This window comes from Berghia stephanieae, chromosome 7 (genome assembly GCF_034508935.2).
Source record: "Berghia stephanieae isolate SIO BIC M18660-M18661 chromosome 7, UCSD_Bste_1.3, whole genome shotgun sequence".
NCBI lineage: Eukaryota > Metazoa > Mollusca > Gastropoda > Nudibranchia > Aeolidiidae > Berghia > Berghia stephanieae.
In genome coordinates, this window is record NC_088366.1 from 43,319,541 (window position 1) to 43,340,988 (window position 21,448).

Here is a 21,448-nt window from a genome sequence, read left to right on the forward strand (position 1 = left end):
AGTTGAGATGAGCATTAACTCGTGACTGCGGGACCTGGTATGAGTGCTGTTTTCTTTTGTTTGGGACAAGGCGATCAATTGCGATCGTTGTCAGTCCATGACGAGCCTTAAAGAGGACTGGATTATTGTATTGTGCGTCTTTCATTTAATACGACCAGTTTTTAGGCTCTTGCCCATCTCATGGATGCTTTCAGTCCTCCTGTAGTTGTTACAAACAAACCTACATGCTCTGTTTTGAATTTACTCAAGCGGTTCCGTATGCTTTATTTTTCGCTACTTGTAGTGTATGAGTATCTTGTGACATAATATGATTGGTAATCAATGAAGATCATAGTCACAGCCGTTATTGTTGCCATCATTAGTGTTGTCTGTTGATGTTGATTTTCACTCTCACTGTTCATTGTTATTATTAATTTTATTATGTTAATGATAATGATGGTGGTGATGATGGTAGTGACGGTAACGGTGGTGATAGCGATAATAATAATAATAATAATTAATAATAATAATAATAATAATAATAATAATAATAATAATAATAATAATAATAATAATAATAATAATAATAATAATAATAATAATAACAATAACAATAATAATAATAAATAACAATAATAACAATAATAATAATAATAATATAATAATCAATAACAATAACAATAATAATAATAATTAATATTATTATTATTATTATTATTATTATTAATTATTATTATTATTATTATTATTATTATTATTGATTATCATTGTTATTATTAGTATTATTATTAGTGGTAATAGTGGTAGTTATAGTAGTATGTAGTAGTAGTAGTAGTTAGTAGTGTAGTAGTTATTAGTAGTAGTAGTGGTAGTAGTGGTAGATAGTGGTGGTAGTGGTGGTAGTGGTAGTAGTAGTAGTAGTAGTAGTAGTAGTAGTAGTAGTAGTAGTAGTAGTAGTAGTAGTAGTAGTAGTAGTAGTAGTAGTAGTAGAAGTAGTAGTAGAAGTAGTAGTGGTAGTAGTAGTGGTAGTAGTAGTAGTAGTAGTAGTAGTAGTATTAGTAGTAGTAGTAGTAATAGTAGCAATAATATTACTCTTGCTATAAGAATATTTCATGATTATATAAATCATATGTAAACAAATCTCATAGTACAGTGTAAAAAATCCTTATCGTCATGTCGTATCTGATGTTGGTTCATAAAACGTCAATTATTTGAGTTGTACCAATGACTTTTTTTTTTAATTTATAATTCAACCTATTAAATAACTAATCTATTAATTAAACCTTTAGATGATTTTAAATTATTATTATCACCATTATAATCATCATTATTACTATTATTATTATTATAATGAATGGGATAGTAAAAAGTTCTAGAATTACAATTAAAGCACCCAAGAAAAAGTAAGACAAAGGGGAATTAGTTAAAATAGGAAACACATGTAGATTCCAAGAGCATACTATCAAATTATACTTAGTTTGAGATCACCTAAAAACAAGCACATGTCCCTACTAAGAGAAATACACTCAAATATTAACACACCATATATAATATATAAACAAAACATAATACAACGCATAACAGAGAGATGATTTACAAAGAAAAAAATATCATCTCCCAAAACGAGGAATACATTTGACTGTTTCCCTCTCAGCAAGGGCAAATGGCCAGAGCCAGGACAAAACCAAGTAATCTCATTCAAAAACAAAGACAGAAAGCAAGATGGAAAACAGATATAGGGGGACAGAAGACATAGTAACTCCCTCCCTGCCCACTATGGGAGGTCAGGAGCCCCACCTAGTTACAGGATATTAATGTGAGAGATAAAAGTGGTTTTAGAAAAGGAACACAGTTGACATCACTTACTCTTTTGTTACTGTTTTTTATTGTTTTTTTTTTTTTTTTTTTTTTTTTTTGTAGTGGTTCTCGCTAAATTGCATCAATCAGACAAGGTTACACAAGGTTACACACGACCATGTGCGTTGGTACGTTATATCCGGCTGGCGGACTGTTGTGAGCAATTTACCTAAACGCATAGCATCAATAGTAAAAATGACCAGAAATGTAAGATTTTAGTTTTTGTCCCTTTTAGAAAGGATTGTCTTTTTCTTTTAATATAAACTAGGGAGCGATAGAATAATTAGAGCTATATTAAAGCCGTCAAGCATCTATCATCGCATCTCTAAAATATGAGCTGGTCTGTCGTAACCTTCATGGACAATTATTATTATTATTATTATTATTATTATTATTATTATCATTATCATTATCATTATCATTATCATTATCATTATTATTATTATTATTATTATTATTATTATTATTATTATTATCATTATTATTATCATTAAATCCACGTGTACGTGTGTGTGTGTGTGTTCGTGTGTGCCCGTGTGTGTACGTGCATGCGTGCACGATTTGGCAACTTTAAAAAGTAAGCCTTTTTCTTGCCTTAAGCCATTTATTTTCATTATTAAATCACTACGACAGAACCAGGTCAATGACCAATGACCTATTACAAGCCATTCACCCTAAAAAAAAAAAAAAAGCAGCTTCATTATCATTGTGATGACAACCTTCCGATCCCAGCAGGAGATAAACAAAACAAACAAAAAACAACAACGACAACCAAACAACGATGACAAAAATGAGTAGAACCGTCGACGAATCACAACGTTCATAAACCAACACAACAGGGGCAAAGGTCACAGTAATCTCAGACTGTTACCAACTGTCACATCAAAGTCTAGAACTTCGGTCAGCAGTCCTGATAAACATTTTAACAACCGGACATCAACTCAATTCAACTTTCACCTTTGAAGACCATATCCTAACTGGAAAACTGGCTGAAACTTGGTATCACGAAGTCGGCCGACAAAAAAAAAAAGATTTCAAAGAACTATCACCCCAAATTGCTTTGTATTTGATGTAATGTAGATCATGAGTCACATTTACACCTTTCGATAAAATTACACTTCTATCTAAAACATTACCTTTTAAAAAATCAGAATTTAGCCAAATATGCTTCCCCCCTCCCCCCCCCCCCCCCCCCACAAAGCACAAAGATATATACAGGCAGCTAGTTTAGCAATAAGAATGTTGTGATATATATATCACAACATTCTTATTGCTAAACTAGCTGCCTATGGGCTAGAACAAAAAGCTCTTTATTTAATTGAAAATTGAAATTTGACAATACAAAAGAGTGAACTATTGTTAACTTGTTCAATTTTGAAAGGTATTTTCCAAGCCTTTTCTTTGTGTGTGTTTTTGTACCTACTGCAATTGCCTGGAATTTGTCCGGGTTTGCTTGCATACAGTTTATTTCGAACCACTTGATAAGAATTTCTTTTTCATTTTCAATAGTTTTTAAAAGCATATCGAAATTTAAATGAGCATATGACAGGGTATTATCGTCAGCATTATTATATAATTTTCCCTCTCTGATAAAGTAAAATATATCATTTATAAAAATGTTAAAAAGTAATGGTCCAAGAATTGATCCCTGTGGAACGCCTTTTTTAATGCCTGCCCACTCGCTCACAGCATCCTCTAATTTTATTGAGCAGAAGAAAACAACAAATAAAATTAGAGGATGCTGTGAGCGAGTGGGCAGGCATTAAAAAAGGCGTTTCACAGGGATCAATTCTTGGACCATTACTTTTTAACATTTTTATAAATGATATATTTTACTTTATCAGAGAGGGAAAATTATATAATAATGCTGACGATAATACCCTGTCATATTCTCATTCAAATTTCGATATGCTTTTAAAAACTATTGAAAATGAAAAAGAAATTCTTATCAAGTGGTTCGAAATAAACTGTATGCAAGCAAACCCGGACAAATTCCAGGCAATTGCAGTAGGTACAAAAACACACACAAAGAAACCCACGTTCAATATTGGAACTGCAAGTACTACATGTAGAGAAGTTGTAAAATTACTAGGGATCGACAGAGACTACCAACTAAACTTTGATTTACACATTAAAACCATCTGCCGTAAAGCTTCTCAGCAATTAAAAAGGCTTGGAAAATACCTTTCAAAATTGAACAAGTTAACAATAGTTCACTCTTTTGTATTGTCAAATTTCAATTTCTGTCCACTAGCTTGGCATTTCGGTTCTAAAACTAATTGTGATAAACTTGAAAAGATACAAGAAAGAGCACTGCGTTTTATTTATGAAGATGACAAAAAATCCTACGACCAATTACTTTCAAAGGCCAAAGTCCCTTCCCTACAAATAAGACGAATGAGAACAATTGTTTTGGAAACGTTTAAAATTTTATACAAAATTGCTCCTCCTTGTCTATCCGATATGGTCATTTTGAAAAATAACAGATACAATTTTAGATATTCAAACCTCCTTGATATTCCAAAGGTCAGAACAACGTCTTATGGCAAAAGATCTTTCAGATATTCTGCTGCTGTGCTTTGGCATGAACTTCCAGTGGATAAAGGGACACAATAATGCCCTCCACTGGGTCGAGGTCACGAGACCTCAAGTCTTTTTTCTTTCAGATGATGTCCACATTGAAGAGCCTATTTACTTATTATGATCTCATCCTACCTTATGTTAATCTAAAAACATTAGGAAAGCTTACTGAGGTCATTTGGAACTTTAAATCTGTACGTTATGTTTTGTTATTTTTTTGGCATCATGCCCACTGATTGGCTGATCTGAGGTTCTTAACCTAGGGACCCCAAGTTACATTTGATGTTCTAAGTTCTATGTTCTAGACAGGCCCTACGATCATAACGTGTTTATATATCTATCTCAGTCTTGATTAAAAAATATGCTTACGTTCTATTTGAGAAGGGGGATGTAACAGTAGTGTAAATAATACGTTCATACCAACCCTTTTGATAAGACCCAATTCACATAATAATAAGAACTTTTTATCTCCCTTGTTTGTTTGTTTTCCGTTTATTATTTTTCGTTTCGTAACCAGCTAGCTTGAAAATAAAGAGCTGCATTAAATCCCATCATCATGTATTGTATACTCATTTTATAACTATATTACACATATCTTGTGATAATTTGATTCTAACACTGATTAGTACCATTATCTTTGTCTTTAATCACTGTATTGATTGCAGTACCATGCAGCCTAGTCTGAAGCGTCGGTAAAAGGACTGACGTTTTTTTTTTGTGATTTTCATTTAGCGATTTTGAAAATGGATCGTGTTATTTTGGGTAGAAAACTTGCAAAAACTAGCACAGGAAGAAGGCATAGATAATTGACCAAGAAGAGATAAATCAGTTCGTGAAAAATGAACTGGCAAAGGAAGATAAGATGGCTAAACTTGAGCTATAACTTGAACAAGCTAAAATATCACAACTTGAACTCGAGAGAAAAAAGACAAAACAGTTATAAATACACACTAACAAGGACAATGCGAATATTACTTTGACTCATCTCGCAACTAGTTCATTTATAGGCCAAAATCCGGTAGATTGCGCGATGGCATTTCCCGTTCCCATATTATTTGATCCGAGTAATGATCACATTGACGATTTCTTGCGCGATTTGAAAGTACTGCAAAAATGTACACTCTTGATCAAACTCAATGGGGCGTCAAGTTAGCCTATGTACTTCGGGAGCGCGCGTATCAAGTATATCTACAGCTGACACCCGCCGTTCATAATAATTACGAAGACATAAAATCGGCTTTGCTGAAGCAATATGACATTACCGCCAATGCCTATCGCCTCCACTTTCGTAACGCAAAGCGTAACAAATCCGAAACACATGGTCAGTTTGTTCAAAGATTGCAAGATTTGCAACAACGCTGGTGGGAACTTTCAGATCTGGAGAAAAACGAAGAGGGGCTAAAAGAGTTAGTTGTCGCATAACAATTCTTTGACAGTTGTCCTTCAGACGTTAAAGCATACGTCTTACAACCGGGCGCCTCTAAGCTAAAACATATGCTGACTTATTTATAACAGCACAAACGGAATGTCGTTCGGACCGCCGTACATTTACCAGTGCGAGCAGACACAATTCTCCTCAAAACTCACCCACATCAGAAAGCGATAAGAGTCCAACGTAAAACGCAATCATCTTCTCACCAAAAACAAAAATTCTGTACAAAGTGTAAACACACAAGACCGAGGGCTGCCAATCGTTACCTGGTGTGACCACTTGTTTTACACATAGTTTTGTGCAAAGTAATAGTCATGCATTCTCTATCGCGGATGACTAAATCTTCTGTAGTTATTGGTTACAATGTTTTGTTGGTTTGGTTGCAACGACAACGATAGCGACGATATGGTGATGATGATGATGATGATGATGATGATGATGATGATGATGACGGTGGTGGTGGCGGTGGCTGCAGTGATGGTGGTAGCAAGCAAACCTTTCTCAGAATAAATTGTATCGAGAGACGGAGACCATTCATCATGGAATTTTATTTATTGTTTTCCCCGCGGCCAAACCGTACAACCACAAAACAGTTATAGTACACTGTCACCCGTTGACAGCTTAATGGCCTACTGACATTTGGGTCCACATCCAACCAACCCCGTGAAGGACAAATGAATGGTGTTAAATCCACTTAAATTCTAGACAAACTCATTTCACGTTGTCATCGTGTTTGTGTGTATGTGTGTGTGCGTGTGTGTTTGTATTTGTTTCGGAGAGAGAAAGTAAACGAAATAAAAAAGACCAAAAAAAACAAAAATAATAATAATAATAACAGAACAAGACAGACAAAAAACATTTTTAAGTAAAAATAAAAACCCGAAAAGATTCCGAAGCCCTCACATTTCACAATGCTTTGGAATAGACACTAGAGACAAATTTCCCCTATGGGATGAATAAAGAGAATTTTACTTTATTATCATTATTTTATATTTCTTTTACTACAACCCTTCAACTAAAAGAGCAATCAGGTGAGATCTCGACTTCCGCTGTTAATATGAACACATTTTCATCCCAGCGAGGTGAACCGGTGCCTTGACCGGTAAGTAAGCACTACTTTGACAATAGCACGCATTCTTTACACCACAAAGGATGATGTGAATACTAACTGTCTGTTTGTGATTTGCTGCCAAGAATTTAAGTCTGTATGGTTTGATGATAGACTATGGTGGCGTCTAAAAAAGCAGTCCTTCAGAGCCGGAGTCCATCCCGGTTTCTATAGCGTGAAACGGACAATAACAATTGCGTGCGTGCCTTTGGATAGGACGATAGTCTATTCCAAAGTACTTTCCGCCAGATCTAACAGACCCGGCTACCCAATCACTGCTGGGTGGACAGGGTGGGTCAGAAAAATCTCGACGGGATCGATCATGGTCCCTTTGCGTGTGGAGCGAGTGCTCGACCAATTGAGCTACCGGGCCCCATGGTGGCGTCTAAGCATCGTAAAAGTATTTATAATTCTGCTATATTTAAACCGTGGTAACACATTGAGTCTTCACATGCATAATCTATAAATTTCTATCACCTGATAAGAGTTCCAGAAATAACTGCAATCGACGTTTTTTTTTACATATCACGCTTCGACAAATTGACATTTAAAGACCAAAGCCGAAGGGTTCTGTCATGCAAGTCTGATAACCCGAATAATTATGGGCTCATTGTTGTAATGGAAATACTCAAACCAACGCGAAATTTTGTTTATTATAACAATGTTAAATCAAGCCCATAATTGCGTTCGGTTATCAGACCTGCAAATATGCACACGTTGCTTGAAACCAAAAGTTAACAAATGAAAAAATATATAAATGAAAAAAGTAAAAAAATAAGCCTCAAGACAGAACAAAATATGAAAGAATGGACAATTCAGATCCAATCAGTATTCAGACAATAATTAACATTAAAAAAGAAAAGAACGAAAAATTCAATTGAATTTAAGAGTTCGTACAAACACAAATAAATGTCATTATCTCATTATAAGTTCTATAGCAGGGTCTGTAAAACCCGCATTGATTTCTATCTGTATCTCACTTGAAATTTAATACAAAGCCACCAAGCGTAGCCATTGTAAACTGACACAGACCAAAAAATTAATGTCAAAAGTCAAATCTGTGGCCACAAAAGAAAACAAATCGTGAGTTGTATTCAATAGCCAACCAATGGGATCACTTGTTTCATTGAGCTGTACTAACGACGTTGCACAAACCTTAAAAAAATGACGTCAAACTATAAGTCCTAGTGGGTTCTAGCGTAGCCATCGTTAACACATAGTCCGACACAAGAACCCTCTAGGACTGGCAGTTTGATTGACGTCATTTTTTAGGTTTGTGTAGCGTCTAGTGCGTTGTCGTTAGTAGTGCTCAAGAAAACAAGTTATTTGATTGGTTGAACTATTGAATACAACTCACGATTTGTTTTCTTTTGCGGCAAAAGACTGGCATTTTGACGTCATTTTTTGGTCAGTGTCAGGCTATAACTTTACGATGGCTACGGTTCTAGTGTCAGGCTAGAAGTTAACGATGGCCACGCACCATGTCCAACTCATTATTCAACAAGTACTCACCAGCCAGAGTAAGAGAAGAGACCTGAGTAGAAAGCCAGGGCGATCTTGCCAGGCTCTGTTGTCGTCCCTTCGAACGAACGCTGGAAGTTGTCTGTGGATCCTGTCAAGGGCGATACAAGAAACAAAACACGAGCTGTCAGTATTATAGTATTATAAGGCTATATATATATATATATATATGTGTATATATATATGTGTATATATATATATATATATATATATATATATATATATATATATATATATATATATATATATATTATATATATATAGGGGAGATGGGGAGGGGGGTTAGAGGGAGTGGCCAACGTAAGAAATAGAATAAAACATGGTGGGGACTGAGTATCCAGAGATTATCGATTCAGCCTTTGGTAGGAAATAGGGCAAAAAAGAAAGATCGAAATAAGTTGTTTCTTTGATTTTTTTTTTATTTTAAAAGAAAAATTATTTGTTTTGTGTTTTTTTTTTTCGTTTATTTTTCGTTTTTGTGTTTTGCTTCTTTGGTGATTTTTATTTGTTCATTTCCTGTTATTTCTCTTTATTCTATTTTTGTTTTCTTTATTGTTTTTTTTGTTTTTTTAATGTTTACAGTCCAAAGATTATAAATGCACGTTCTGGCAGAAAATATAACAAGACAGGAAGATGAAAAAAAGAAGAAAAAAAAGAAAGAAAGAAAGAATTAATGAATTAATGAAAGAAAAGAAGAAAGAAAGAAGGAAAGAAAGGAAGAAAGAAAGAAAGAAAAAAGGGGGAAAAGAAGAAATGAAAGAGAGAAAGAGGAAGAAATGAGTAAGAAATTAGGAAAGAAAAAAAAACAGAGAGAAAAAGATTTAAAAAGAGAAAAAAAAAAGAATGAAAGAACTAGAGAAAACAAAAGTGCATTCCACTATAAGACTATCAGTGTATGATCCATCCCAATCCAAGACACTGAAATAGGGTACTAACCAAGCGTGACACACTCAAATGGTCCCAATTTAAAATTTAAAAGAAGTCTACTCTATTCATTTGTCATAATATTTGTATAACTTTAATCAGAATCGAATTCCCTTTATTCCAAGGTGGGTTCCGAGTATATTCTAACCCGAGTAAACATTGAAATAATATTATCTGACCTAATTGTTTTCATCAAGAGAGTAGCAGCAGCGATTCAAGCAATCAAGACAAAAACTGTTGTGGAATCCAAGAGCAAATGATAATAATATAGAGACAGGAAATTTGGGAGCCCCATTCGAATGCAATGTCAAGTCGGTAAACATAGCATTTGAGTAATGACGCGTAGTAACTTAGTAACTGGCTCTAAACTATCGGAACAATGGCCGACGCCTTTATGAAATATTTCTCCGACGAGCATAAAAGTGTATCCAGAGGAGAAAAACATTATAAATATGATTATGTTTTGACTTTTATACATTCTGATCACATTACATATGAAAAGTTCTAGCCAGCATGAAGAATAAAAAGTACCGATTTTCTCTGTTTAGAACCACGCTGCTCGCCGTTGCTGGGCGACGTGACATCAGACTATTGAATCCAATTGCTACAATTTAATATGTGAAAGTCAGAGGCGTAGCGTGCAGTTGTGATTTCTACATTCATAAGAACTGATAAAAATATGGGTTAAAAATGCAATTTTGTCACAATGAGGAACATTTACAAGTTATTTCTCTAGAGAGGCAAGTGCGAAATTCTTTTTCATGGCATGCGGGAATAGCAATATGGCACACAACCAGGAACTCGGAGGGGAGGTGTAAATAATAATTATGTCATCTTAATTATGCACCGCTTGTATTTGAAAATTGCGGTTCCTTTGAAAGTTTATTCTGTACAAAGTTTACATGGAATATAGTATTAAAGAAGTTTAGATTCAGTGATATTTCACATTCAAAGCGCCCTCCAGTGAACATAATTCAAGAATGGCGAACACGTAGCGTACTCGAGTCGATGTGTGACCAGTGGGATTTCGTGACATGTGTTGTTGGACCTTTATGAGTTGTCTTGCTCAACAGTTGGTCGGACGTTATGTCTTTGTGAAAGGCATTTCTCCTCATCCTATTGGAGACGGGCATAAAAATTCGGAGGATCCCCCAGGTTTCTGACATCACTGTTTCTGTCCGAAAATGTATAAGCACCCAACGGGCTGCTTGTGTGGTCCAATATTTTATATCGCCACTGTCCACTAGGGAAGAGATAAGTATAAACGCTGTGATGTACTATTAGAATATTTCAAACAGCCGAAAATTATTGTTAAGCTACGCCACTGAATGCAACTTAGTTATGATTATTTTCCCCACGGGCAATAGAATCAACATAGTATTCCTGTAAACATTTTAAAGTGTAAGTCATATTTTATTGCAAATGATGAAAAGAAAAGATCAAAGAAATTCGGCATTGTGAGAAAACTGTTTGGTCAATCACTATCGGCATTCAGATTTAGTCATGGCACTTAAAATAACCAAAAAATCATGGCACCACATTTAGTAACTTTGGAGTAATTTGCGACAATCCGTGCGCACGGGAGTTGGAACGGACTGTAGATAGTTGGAAACTCTGCAGTTGTTGCAATGTTGTTGGTGAGTGGGTTTTTTTCTTTCGTTTTGCTGATTTTTCTGATCTTTTGCTTTTGTTCATGTTTTGTTTTGTTTTTTTTTGGTTTTGTTTTTTGTTATCGTCTTTTGTTTTTGTTTCTTCCGTTTGTTTGGTTTACTTTTTGTTTTGTTGTACTTGTCAAAACTACGTCAACTGCAACATATTCATGTTTAAAATCTACATTAATGCCTAACATTATAATACGGGACCCAACCATTAACTTAAAAAGATGAAATGGCAAAAGTCTGGTCTCCGACCAACAAACATGATTATTGATAAAGTACATATGTTAGTACATAGGAAGCTCAATTCACCATAAAACCTCGACTTATTAATATGCTCGTAGATAATGAATATATAATCCTATATCCAAAAAGCACATTTTAACTACAACGATATAAGTTGTATAAAATCCAGTATCAAATTATACGTAATAAAGCATGTGCAATTGGATATGATAACACTAAATGCTCTCTAATGGTGGTGTACTTTATAAAGCAAATAAATTAGGCCATATTTCGTAAATTGTGATACGTCATTTCGATAATACTAAATAGTAGGGGGAATTAGGTTAAAACCGTGCAAATTCGGGTTGAAAGCATGAAAATTTGCATACAGGTTGCTAAGACCCATAGAAAAAATATCTGATATAGAACCACTCTGGCAATCAATCATAACGTATCGGTTTAAGGCCTTAGATTTTACCCATTACAGCTATATTAAACAAGGGAAATAACTGCGTAAAAATATATATTTTCTTCATATTCATTGTATTAGGGAAAATCAGGCTAAAACCGTGCACATTGGGGTTTTAATCCTGAAAATTGGCATATAGGTAGCTATGACCCGTATAAATAACACCTGATATAGAACCACTCTGGCAATAACCACGACAATACAATGTGCGTTCTAAAACTTTAAATACACCGGTAACTATTTACGGTAGCTAACTGATGGTTATTTCGTGTTGTAACCAGTAGATAAAATCGGGATAGGGGGAGAGGAGTGAGTGGGAGCGATGGAGAGAGAGAGAGAGAGAGAGAGAGAGAGAGAGAGAGAGAGAGAGTGAGAGAGAATTTTACTCATTACTGTACTGACCTAACACCCCCCCCCCCTCCCCTCACACACACACACACACACACACACCCCGCATCTACATAAGTCTGTGCAAGGTAAACCGGACCTTAAACACTTCCATCGGGTGCCGATAAATTCTCTCTTACATGAACACTTGATGAGTTTTTGGGACACTTTTGACAATTCTGGAAATAAGCTCCACAGTGGTACATGTCGATCGATACATTTGTTGCAGGGTTCTCTTCTATAAAAGATATGTTAGCAAAAGCTCGACTTCTTTCAAGAACTGTGACATCATGATTATCATCAGCAGTGACATCTTTTAAAGCTTGTTTTTTTTAAGTATCGTGCATAACAAATTTTATGGTATAGGGCGGTAGTGTGCCTCCTGAGCGACTAAATCTCCTCCGGCAATAAATGACAACATATCAGAATCTTTTATAGATAACGCTATTTCACGAATAATTTCTTCCATATCTGTTGTCATTACAGAATGGAGTACTCCCGATTCCATGTTTTTTTTAAAAAAGCACGTTTGTTTATTATAGCCAATCTCTAATATTGAACGTTGTCTCATTGTTCTCGTGGGTTGCGAAATATATTCATTCGGTGACTCCTCCAAGTCAAATGACGAAGTTTGGAATTCTTGTAAAGCAATTCTTTTAGATTTCTTTAATTCTAATCGCCTAATTTTGTTGGCATTAAATTTTACACGACAATACTTAAGCAACTTAGTATAATTTTGTTTTAAACTTTCAATAATCTCATTTAGAGGGACATTATAAACGGTCTGTGTTATCTTGTTGGCATATCAAACACTTGTCCCAGTCTCTGGGAGCAGTTCTTTTTGCTATTGTATGTGTATCTGAAATCATGCAAACGCATTCCTTTATTAGGCATATGCAATATTCTTTCATAACTTCTCTCTCTCTCTCTCTCTCTCTCTCTCTCTCTCTCTCTCTCTCTCTCTCTCTCTCTCTCTCTCTCTCTCTCTCTCTCTTTCTTTCTTTTGTTCTTTCTGTTAAAGACACATCATCAGCAGGCAAAATGTGTGCAGCGCCTTACATAAGGACACAACAGTACAAATAGAACATTCTCCCATTGTCCCTTTGAGGTAAATAACGTAAAGTAAATAACTTGCCACAATACAGCATCATAGTGGTTGATGATGATGATAATGATGATAATTATAGCAATGTAAGTGGTATGCTGACTCTTTACTGTCATCAAGTTTGACTGAAATAGGTTTTAACTCACGTAAAATGATTATAGCAGAGTATATTTGGAAAGAAAAGAAAACAAGATAAGGGGAGAAGGAGCACTGTCCTTTGTCAACACCGGTTATCGGCATTTATTGAGCTGTGTTCTGCTAGTCTGTTATGTCTACCCCTCTGCTCGTCTTCCCGTCCGTTTTAGAGCAATTGATTATACTTATTAAATCAGATGCAGAAAAAAATCTCATATTATTATAGAATATTGCTCGCTAGAGGTCCTTTAAAACAAGTGAAATTGAATAATATTTACGATTAAATAATTTATATGGTTCGTGAATCGAAAGTAAAGGGAAAGGAAAACATCCGCTTCGACGCTAAAAATAGTCACCAATGGGAATCCAAAGGATGACGTAAAACAATCTTTTGTCGGCTTGCCTCGAAAGTTTACACAATAAAAATGAAAGAAATTAATGTCGTCCATTTCAAAATTTTCTAATCTTAAAAACCTTGTATCTCAACTAATACTGATCTCTCAGAGTGGTTCTATATCATAAATTATAGGGTTTTTCATATTCTACAACATATGTAATTTTCATGCTTTCAACCTTGTTTGCACAATTCAAGGGTTTTTTGGACCTAATTCCCCCTACTAAAACCAATTGTCAATTTTAAGCAATATTTCAAGACATAAAAAGTGGGATCAATGATAAGATTGAAAAACATTATTAGGGGGCAGCGTGGCTCAGCGGTACGGTCTTTGCTTCGTACCCAAAAGGTAACGAGTTCGATCACCCGCCGCTGCGCTGTGTGGCCTTGAGCAAGTCACCTAGCCCTAGCTCACTTTGCGGCGCTGCACTGCGGCTGACGCCTGGGTTATTCCAGTCTTCCCTTGGAATAGACCCGAAAGACAAATTTCCCCTTGGGGATGAATAAAGGGAATTTTATTTATTTATTTATTTTATTTAAACAGGAGGGATCAAGATGGATCCTTTACAACAATACCGTTGTTGTTGTAGCCGATCGTAGCCTTCGTAAACGTATAGCCTGACACTGACCCCCCCCCCCCCCCCCCCCCAAAAAAAAAAAAAAATACGTCAAAAGACAAAAAAATACGTCAAAAGACAAGTCTTTGGCCACAAAAGAAAACAAATCGTTAGTTCTATTCAAAAGATCAACCAATTGGATCGCTTATTGTTTCCCAGAGCACCACTAACGACAACCCACTAAGATCTAAACAAACCTTTAAAATGACGTCAAAATATAAGTCCTAGTGGGTTCTAGTGTCAGGCTATAGTTAACGATGGCTACGGTTCTAGTGTCAGGCTAAAGTTAACGATGACTACGGTGCTAGTATCAGGCTATAGTTAACGATGGCTACTGTTCTAGTGTCAGGCTATACTTAACGATGGCTACTGTTCTAGTGTCAGGCTAAAGTTAACGATGGCTACATGGGTGAAAGTTACTCAATGATAGTAATCCTGCAAAGGCAGGTGCTCAGAAAAAAAAAATCCTGCAACTACCAATAAGAGGAAAAAAACAGAAGTGCGGTTAATTATATAAATGCCGGGTTTTTTTTCCGGCCAGACAAAAAAAAAACAAAAAAAAAACGGCGAGACCTCTTTTTCAAAAATAAAAATCCGGCCATGCCGGATTTTTCCGGCGAACTTTCACCCATGGATGGCTACGAGCCTATCCATAAATTTATGAGTACTTGTTTTGACGTACACTGACAAAACGTTTTTGTTTTTCTCAATCTTTAGCAAGAAAATATTTGTTTCATATATCGACCGATTAAGATTACTGCCAACCGACGTGTACATATATGCAGGTCTGGACAGCCGAACGCCATTATGGGCCTAATTAAACTTTTGTAATGGACAATATTTTGCGTCATTCTTTTTTTAGATTTCCATCACAACAAAGAGCCCATAACGAATTGGGTTATCAGACCTGCAAATAAGTGCACGTCGCTTCCAACCAATCAAAATGTTTTAAACCCGAGATTTCAAAGTGGTCTAGTGGTATGACATGCGCATTTGGATCGGAAGGTCCTGGGTTCGAGTCACGCTCTGAGAGGCGCATGGTTGAGTCCTTGGAAAAGGCTCTTTATTCCCATTCTCTCATCGTGCTCGCGTGTAAAATGAATACTTGGCCGTTAACAGCTCTGTTTCTGTGGGAAAAAGAATTGTAATATCGCCTAACAGGCGTCATGTCTCGTCCTACATGTCAGGTGTTCCTGTTGACCTTGGACACATTGTAAAGCGCTTTGAGCACGTCAAGTGCATATTGCCCTATATTTATGCTGACAATCTTTATTCTTTTATTTTTCTCGTCGGTCGGGACTTCGTATAATCGGCATAAGCAGCTTTTATTGTCCTCAGCATACATCGTCAGCAATGACGTTAGTGTATTTAAAATAAGATGGTGAAGTCGTCACGATTAATCCGACGTGACAAAGCAGATCTTCTTATCCCTGAAAATGTCCATGTGGTCTGACAATTTTGGCGCGAGTGCTCCGATGGGAAAACGTGCGTGTGTGTTTGAAATGGGGGGGGGGGGGGGGTTGTTTGGCAATGCTCTGATAATAAATAGGAAGCTAGGACATCATTCGCTGATAGGAAGACATGGGGGCCCTTTCGTAAAATTACTCATTTTAATTTCTCAATATTCTTTTAGTTTTGCCAGGAAACGTGTACTTCATGTCTTCATCATCATCCATCGTGGCTTGTACTCTTCACCACTGTCAGCTTGCCGGTCAGCTGTCTCCACGTATACGATCCTCTGCGTTTCTTTTAAAATCACTTATGGCCATTGTTAGGTAATACTCTCTCTCTCTCTCTCTCTCTCTCTCTTATATAATTATATTATATATATATATATATTATATATATATATTATATATATATATATATATATATATATATATATATATATATATATATATATATATTATATATATATATATTATATATATATATATATATATATATATATATATATTATATATATATATATATATATTATATATATATATAAATATATATATATATAATATATATATTTTATATATATATATATATGTATTATATATATATTTATATATATTAATATATATATATATAATATATTATAGCTTATTGATCATAGATAGATTAGTTGTTGATATTATACAATTGGTAATTTGGTATATCATTAAATAATATTGTTTACATTCAGCACTATTTGAGCCTATTGTTATCAGCCTTTGAGATCGCGCGTGGTGGCAGCTACACCGATGGTAAAATTTGGTAATCATTAAAATTAATAATTCGCTCCAATGTACATGTCGACACTATTGTCCATTTTTTAGTATATCTGACCTGCAGATGCGCGCGCGCGGCACACACACACACACACACACTTTTCACTTTTTATAATGTATTAACGAAATGCAATTAATATAACTTTCCTTTTTCTAGTATACATGAAAACAAGGCCGAAACGATTACTTTGTAAATTTTATAAGAGTAATTTTACTCCTTTATCTATAATTACATTACATGAACAAAGATTAACAATATCGCTTGATTTACTAGAAAAGGAGACGCTCTACTAATTCAGTCATTGACAACAATTTAACTATTTTGTTGTCGAATACATAATATACAAAAGAAAGATAAATAGACCGATGTACGGATAGATTAGATTATACAGACAGCGAGTGATGGTGATTGATTGATAAGGGTTTTTGGTTTTTGTTTTTTTTTGTTTCGTTCTTTTTTGTTTGTTTGTTTTTCTTTGTTATAATTCGTTTGTTTTTTTGGGTGGTATTTTTTTTGTAGGTTTTATTATGTTTGTTAAATTGGCCATAATTATCATAATAATATCCCTACAAAAACAAAAACAAAAAAACTCAGTACAGCTTTTAAAATAAAAAGTACCAGTAGGGAGCGTACTCACCCATGCCAATTTTGACCAATCCAACAATGATGATGATGATGAGAGCGAAAACTTTGGTGCAGGTAAAGATGTCCTGAACCCGAGTGGCCCAAGTGACATTCCGACAATTGATGAACGTGAGAAGACCTGGGGAAGAACCAATAAATGACCTTATATCAACAATCAAATAGCGCTGTGTCTCATTAAAGCAAACCTCTGGAGTTGAGACCCATATGATCGGAGTTTACAGCTGTTTCAGTAGTGTTAAATGGACAGAAGCAATTACTACTGTTTGGGTAGACGCATATTGTTACAGTGAATGATATAACCAGTCGGATGGTGAAAAGGTTTGAACTGAGATATTGTCAAGTTTAGTTAGAAGGTCAACTTTTATCAAAAATGATTTCTTGTCATAAATGATTATATCAACCTTTTTTTTTGGTACCTCTTCGGGAAATATCAAGCTTAATTTCACTTTTAAATATTTTTTACAGCTAGTCAAGCTGAAAAAGTATGAAATTTGAGAAAAGTTGCTGGATACCTTTCCCATATTATATCTGACCATAACTTCATGAAAAACACCCGATATACTTCAAATAAAGATTAAAATGCTCCGGGGAGCGAATTCTTTCAGAAAATTATTTTTTAAAAATGCAAATCCAAAATTTTCACCTTCCGACTGATTACGGTATGTCATGCACTGACACAATATATTTCGCAAAGTACTTTCCACTTTCCACCAGATCTAACACAACGCAGCTACTTAGCCTCTGTTGAATGTCGGACAAAGAAGTTGAAAAAAAATTGCTTGAGCCTGGGGCCGACACCAACACGGGTCTTTTTAGCCTACAAGTGACGAGTGCCCTACCACCGACTTATCGGGACTTTGATCAGATGTACGCGGCTAAGCAGTCAATACTGTACTTCCTTTCTTTTTTTCTTTTTTGCAATATATCAAACATTAAAACAAAAATATCAATCAATGCGATGCTGTCCTTTAATGTTGTATACGTTATGAACTAAAAAGTTGTCAAGTATTTATCACAAATGACGACAGGAACATCCGTCTGGCAGACGGAAATAAAATTCGCACACATTTTCACGAAAACGAAAACCTGGAATTTTGACACACTATCACACGCGCTCGGACAAACATAGTTAGTTGTTTATATAAACAATAGCGTGAATGACATCGACCTCTCCCTGATCATTGTTATTGGGTTTTTTATAAACCTTAAACCGCCAAATGAGTGACTAAGTATCACACGATTTTCTCGATCATCTGATAAACGCTTGAATGTACACATATTTTTCTGTGTTGGTTATATATATTATGCGCTTAGCGAAGAAGCTCACATTGCCATCCGGAAGTAAAACGGACCACCACATAAAACTATGTGTAAACTTGAACGTTCATAGTCTGGTTAATACAGTTTAGTGAGAATTACTCATAAACGCGGATGGCAAAAAGCAATAACCTGAGTGACATCAACTTCACACTATCAATACTGATCAAGCGGTAGAACAATAGGTATTTTACTAAGACAGATACCATCAACGGTAAAACCTGTGTAGTTTGCTATGTCAACCAATTATTGCCATTGTTTACAATATGACGACTGTCCGAGAGGCGTGGTTATCTAAGTGAATTATATCCCTCCCTTTCACATCTGTGACGAACGATTTTCTTTCACTACGTGATTTCTCTATCATTCGTCAGCGTCTCATTCAAAACTACATCAAACTTCAAACTTTAGTGGACACCAATATTTGCGAAGGCAGATTAACACCTTGAGATAAAACACTCAAAACATGGAAAGACTTTTCTCCAATAAAGCTGTCATCTGCATTTTTTGCGGCCGCAAATATCAGGGCGATCCGCAAATTTTGGCAAATTTCCCAAAATTGGCAAATCGTGGCAAATTTTGGGAAAATTGGCAAATCGCGTGGCAAATTTTGGGGAAAAAAAAAGAAGCGAAAACAAAATAACGAAAAAAAGTGCGAAACTTGAGAAATGTTGCAGCTTTGCCTGGGACCAAACCAAGGGAAGCTACTCTCTACGGATAATGATCCTTTAAAATCTTTGTAACAACGCTAATCACAGTCATTTCATTTCTCAAGTCCTTTAAATGTAATATATTGTCTTTTATATGTTTTTTTTTTCTGTATCGCAGTTAATTTTTACTGAAACGCTTAGTTTTCCTCCGCAAATTTTGTGGCACATTTTGGGGGGTTTTTTTTTGGCAAATTTTGGCAAATTTTAGGTCCCAATTTGGCAAAAAATGCAGATGACAGATAAAGCTCTAAATTTTGACAGCGGGATTTGGTCAATATGTAGGAAACCTTCCCATTGTATAACGGAACGCTAAATCTTACTCCTCACTTTCCGCTTGGGGCTTATTCACCTGTTCAAATTGTCTGCCCATTGTATGCATATCTCCTGCTAATTACCCTTTCCAAACAAGACTCCAACGTGCATATGCCCTGAGGTTCTCGTCTCGTTCGAGAGTGGCTGAAAATGCAATCAATATTCTAGTCTCCGTTAATTCTTTCTTATCCAGTTGTTAATCAAAGCATCTGAATTTCATTGGCTATCTAAATAGGAAAATTCTTTCTGATTGGCTATCCCCATAATTCCTTGGCGTGCCCCTACTTTACAAAACCAAATTAATCTCTGAATTGAATCATGCACACGCTGAGAATCCCAAGAAAGAAGAACCATCCCTCCAATTTCAAACTTGTACGTAAAAGTTTAACTTCTCTCGGTTGAAGGTAAAATGAATTATTGGTTAACATTCAAAGTGGAACGAAATATTACTGTGCATTCAATGACAATGCTTAATCTACCATTACTATTATAATTTGTGTATATTATATTTGTACTTATTCTATGGATGTTCGTAAGTTAAAATACTTGTACAAACTATATCTATATGTATATTATACTATAGTTAACATTTGTTTATGATCTATGCTATAATTTCATTTATATTCAATATGTATATTGCTTGATGTCTGTACTCTACCGCCAATCCACGGCCACACATCATAACCTCAATTATAATTAATAAAAATAAATTAAGAAATACAAGGGACACAACCCTGTTAAATTATCATATAAGATAGCTCAACTGTCAGTTGATGGTTGATACAAATGCAATAACTGTAACCATGATCATGGAGTTACTGCTTCTCCTTGCCTTTGGTCGGCAAATAAAAGTTATTATGATGTGTCGCTCAAGGACGACCCGGTGGCGAAAGACAAACTAGATTTGGCTCTAAGACCTTTTTGTTTAAATTCTTAATTGAAGGTCTTTGGCTATCACCAATCCGTGGCTAGCACCAATACTTGCTTAGCACCCAATCCCTGGTGTCAGTCATCGCCGACACCAGAACCTTCCTGTCAGCCCATAACTGTTGTGAAGTCCAGAAAACCTGGAAGCAGGAGCCAGCCCTGGAACTAGCTGATACATTTGCCTCAATCAAGCAAGCCGGCTGTATAAAGATAAGCCAAACGGGCTTATACCATTTAAAATGTATTTTCCACTGACACCGATGACTAAAAAAATAATAATAATAAATTAGATCCACTCAATTAGAGCTATTCTTCCTGAGATTAAATGAACACAGGGATTACAATTAAATTGTCAAATATATATCATCCATAATTGTCATTCTACTTTCCACTTATTCTCTCTATCCTTTCCTGTAACAATCTAATTAAACTTTATGCATAGAATTGTTATAATTGTATTGGGCGTTACTATTGTCTTGACTCACTTGTTATTAATACAATTAAGTGATAAGAGACTCTAAGGCTATTCTTAATCACCCCTAGATTAAACCTGAGCCTTTTGTGGTGTAGGTTGCGGGGCGCAGCTGGTAAAGAGAGCCATAGCGCGCATACTAGTTCGACTCCAGTTGAGCTTATCGTTTGGACTCGAACCCACAATAAAAACCACAAACCCCGCCACAACATCCACCCTGGCTTTGCTCTATCTGAGACCATCTAAAAGTCCTACTCACATTGATGAGCACAGGACACCCACGAAGTCTACTGTCGTACTTAGAAAAAGAAACCCACACCGATTGATTGAAATTACCCTCATCTTGTCAAAAGCTCTCAAACTTGGGACTTCATGAGTTCGTTTATTGTTTTGCTTTTCTTTATTTTTTAGTCTTTTT

General features: G+C 35.5%; 1 protein-coding gene and 1 long non-coding RNA gene across 4 annotated transcripts in view; one reads left to right on the plus strand and one right to left on the minus strand.

The window, feature by feature from the left end:
* The window catches only part of LOC144977298 (large neutral amino acids transporter small subunit 2-like), a 54,150-nt gene that overhangs the window by 17,143 nt on the left and 15,559 nt on the right, over nucleotides 1-21,448 (minus strand). For all 3 annotated transcript variants that reach the window (XM_078922356.1, XM_078922358.1, XM_078922357.1), the window contains exons 3-4: nucleotides 17,285-17,410; nucleotides 8,469-8,568 (exon numbers count right to left, since the gene is read on the minus strand). In XM_078922356.1, coding sequence (XP_078778482.1) covers nucleotides 8,469-8,568; nucleotides 17,285-17,410 — 226 coding nt within the window. The remainder of the gene's footprint in view (nucleotides 1-8,468; nucleotides 8,569-17,284; nucleotides 17,411-21,448) is intronic.
* Nucleotides 19,290-21,011, plus strand: LOC144976234 (uncharacterized). Its single transcript, XR_013646071.1, has 2 exons — nucleotides 19,290-19,394; nucleotides 20,575-21,011. It is a non-coding gene; the product is annotated as an uncharacterized LOC144976234 (long non-coding RNA).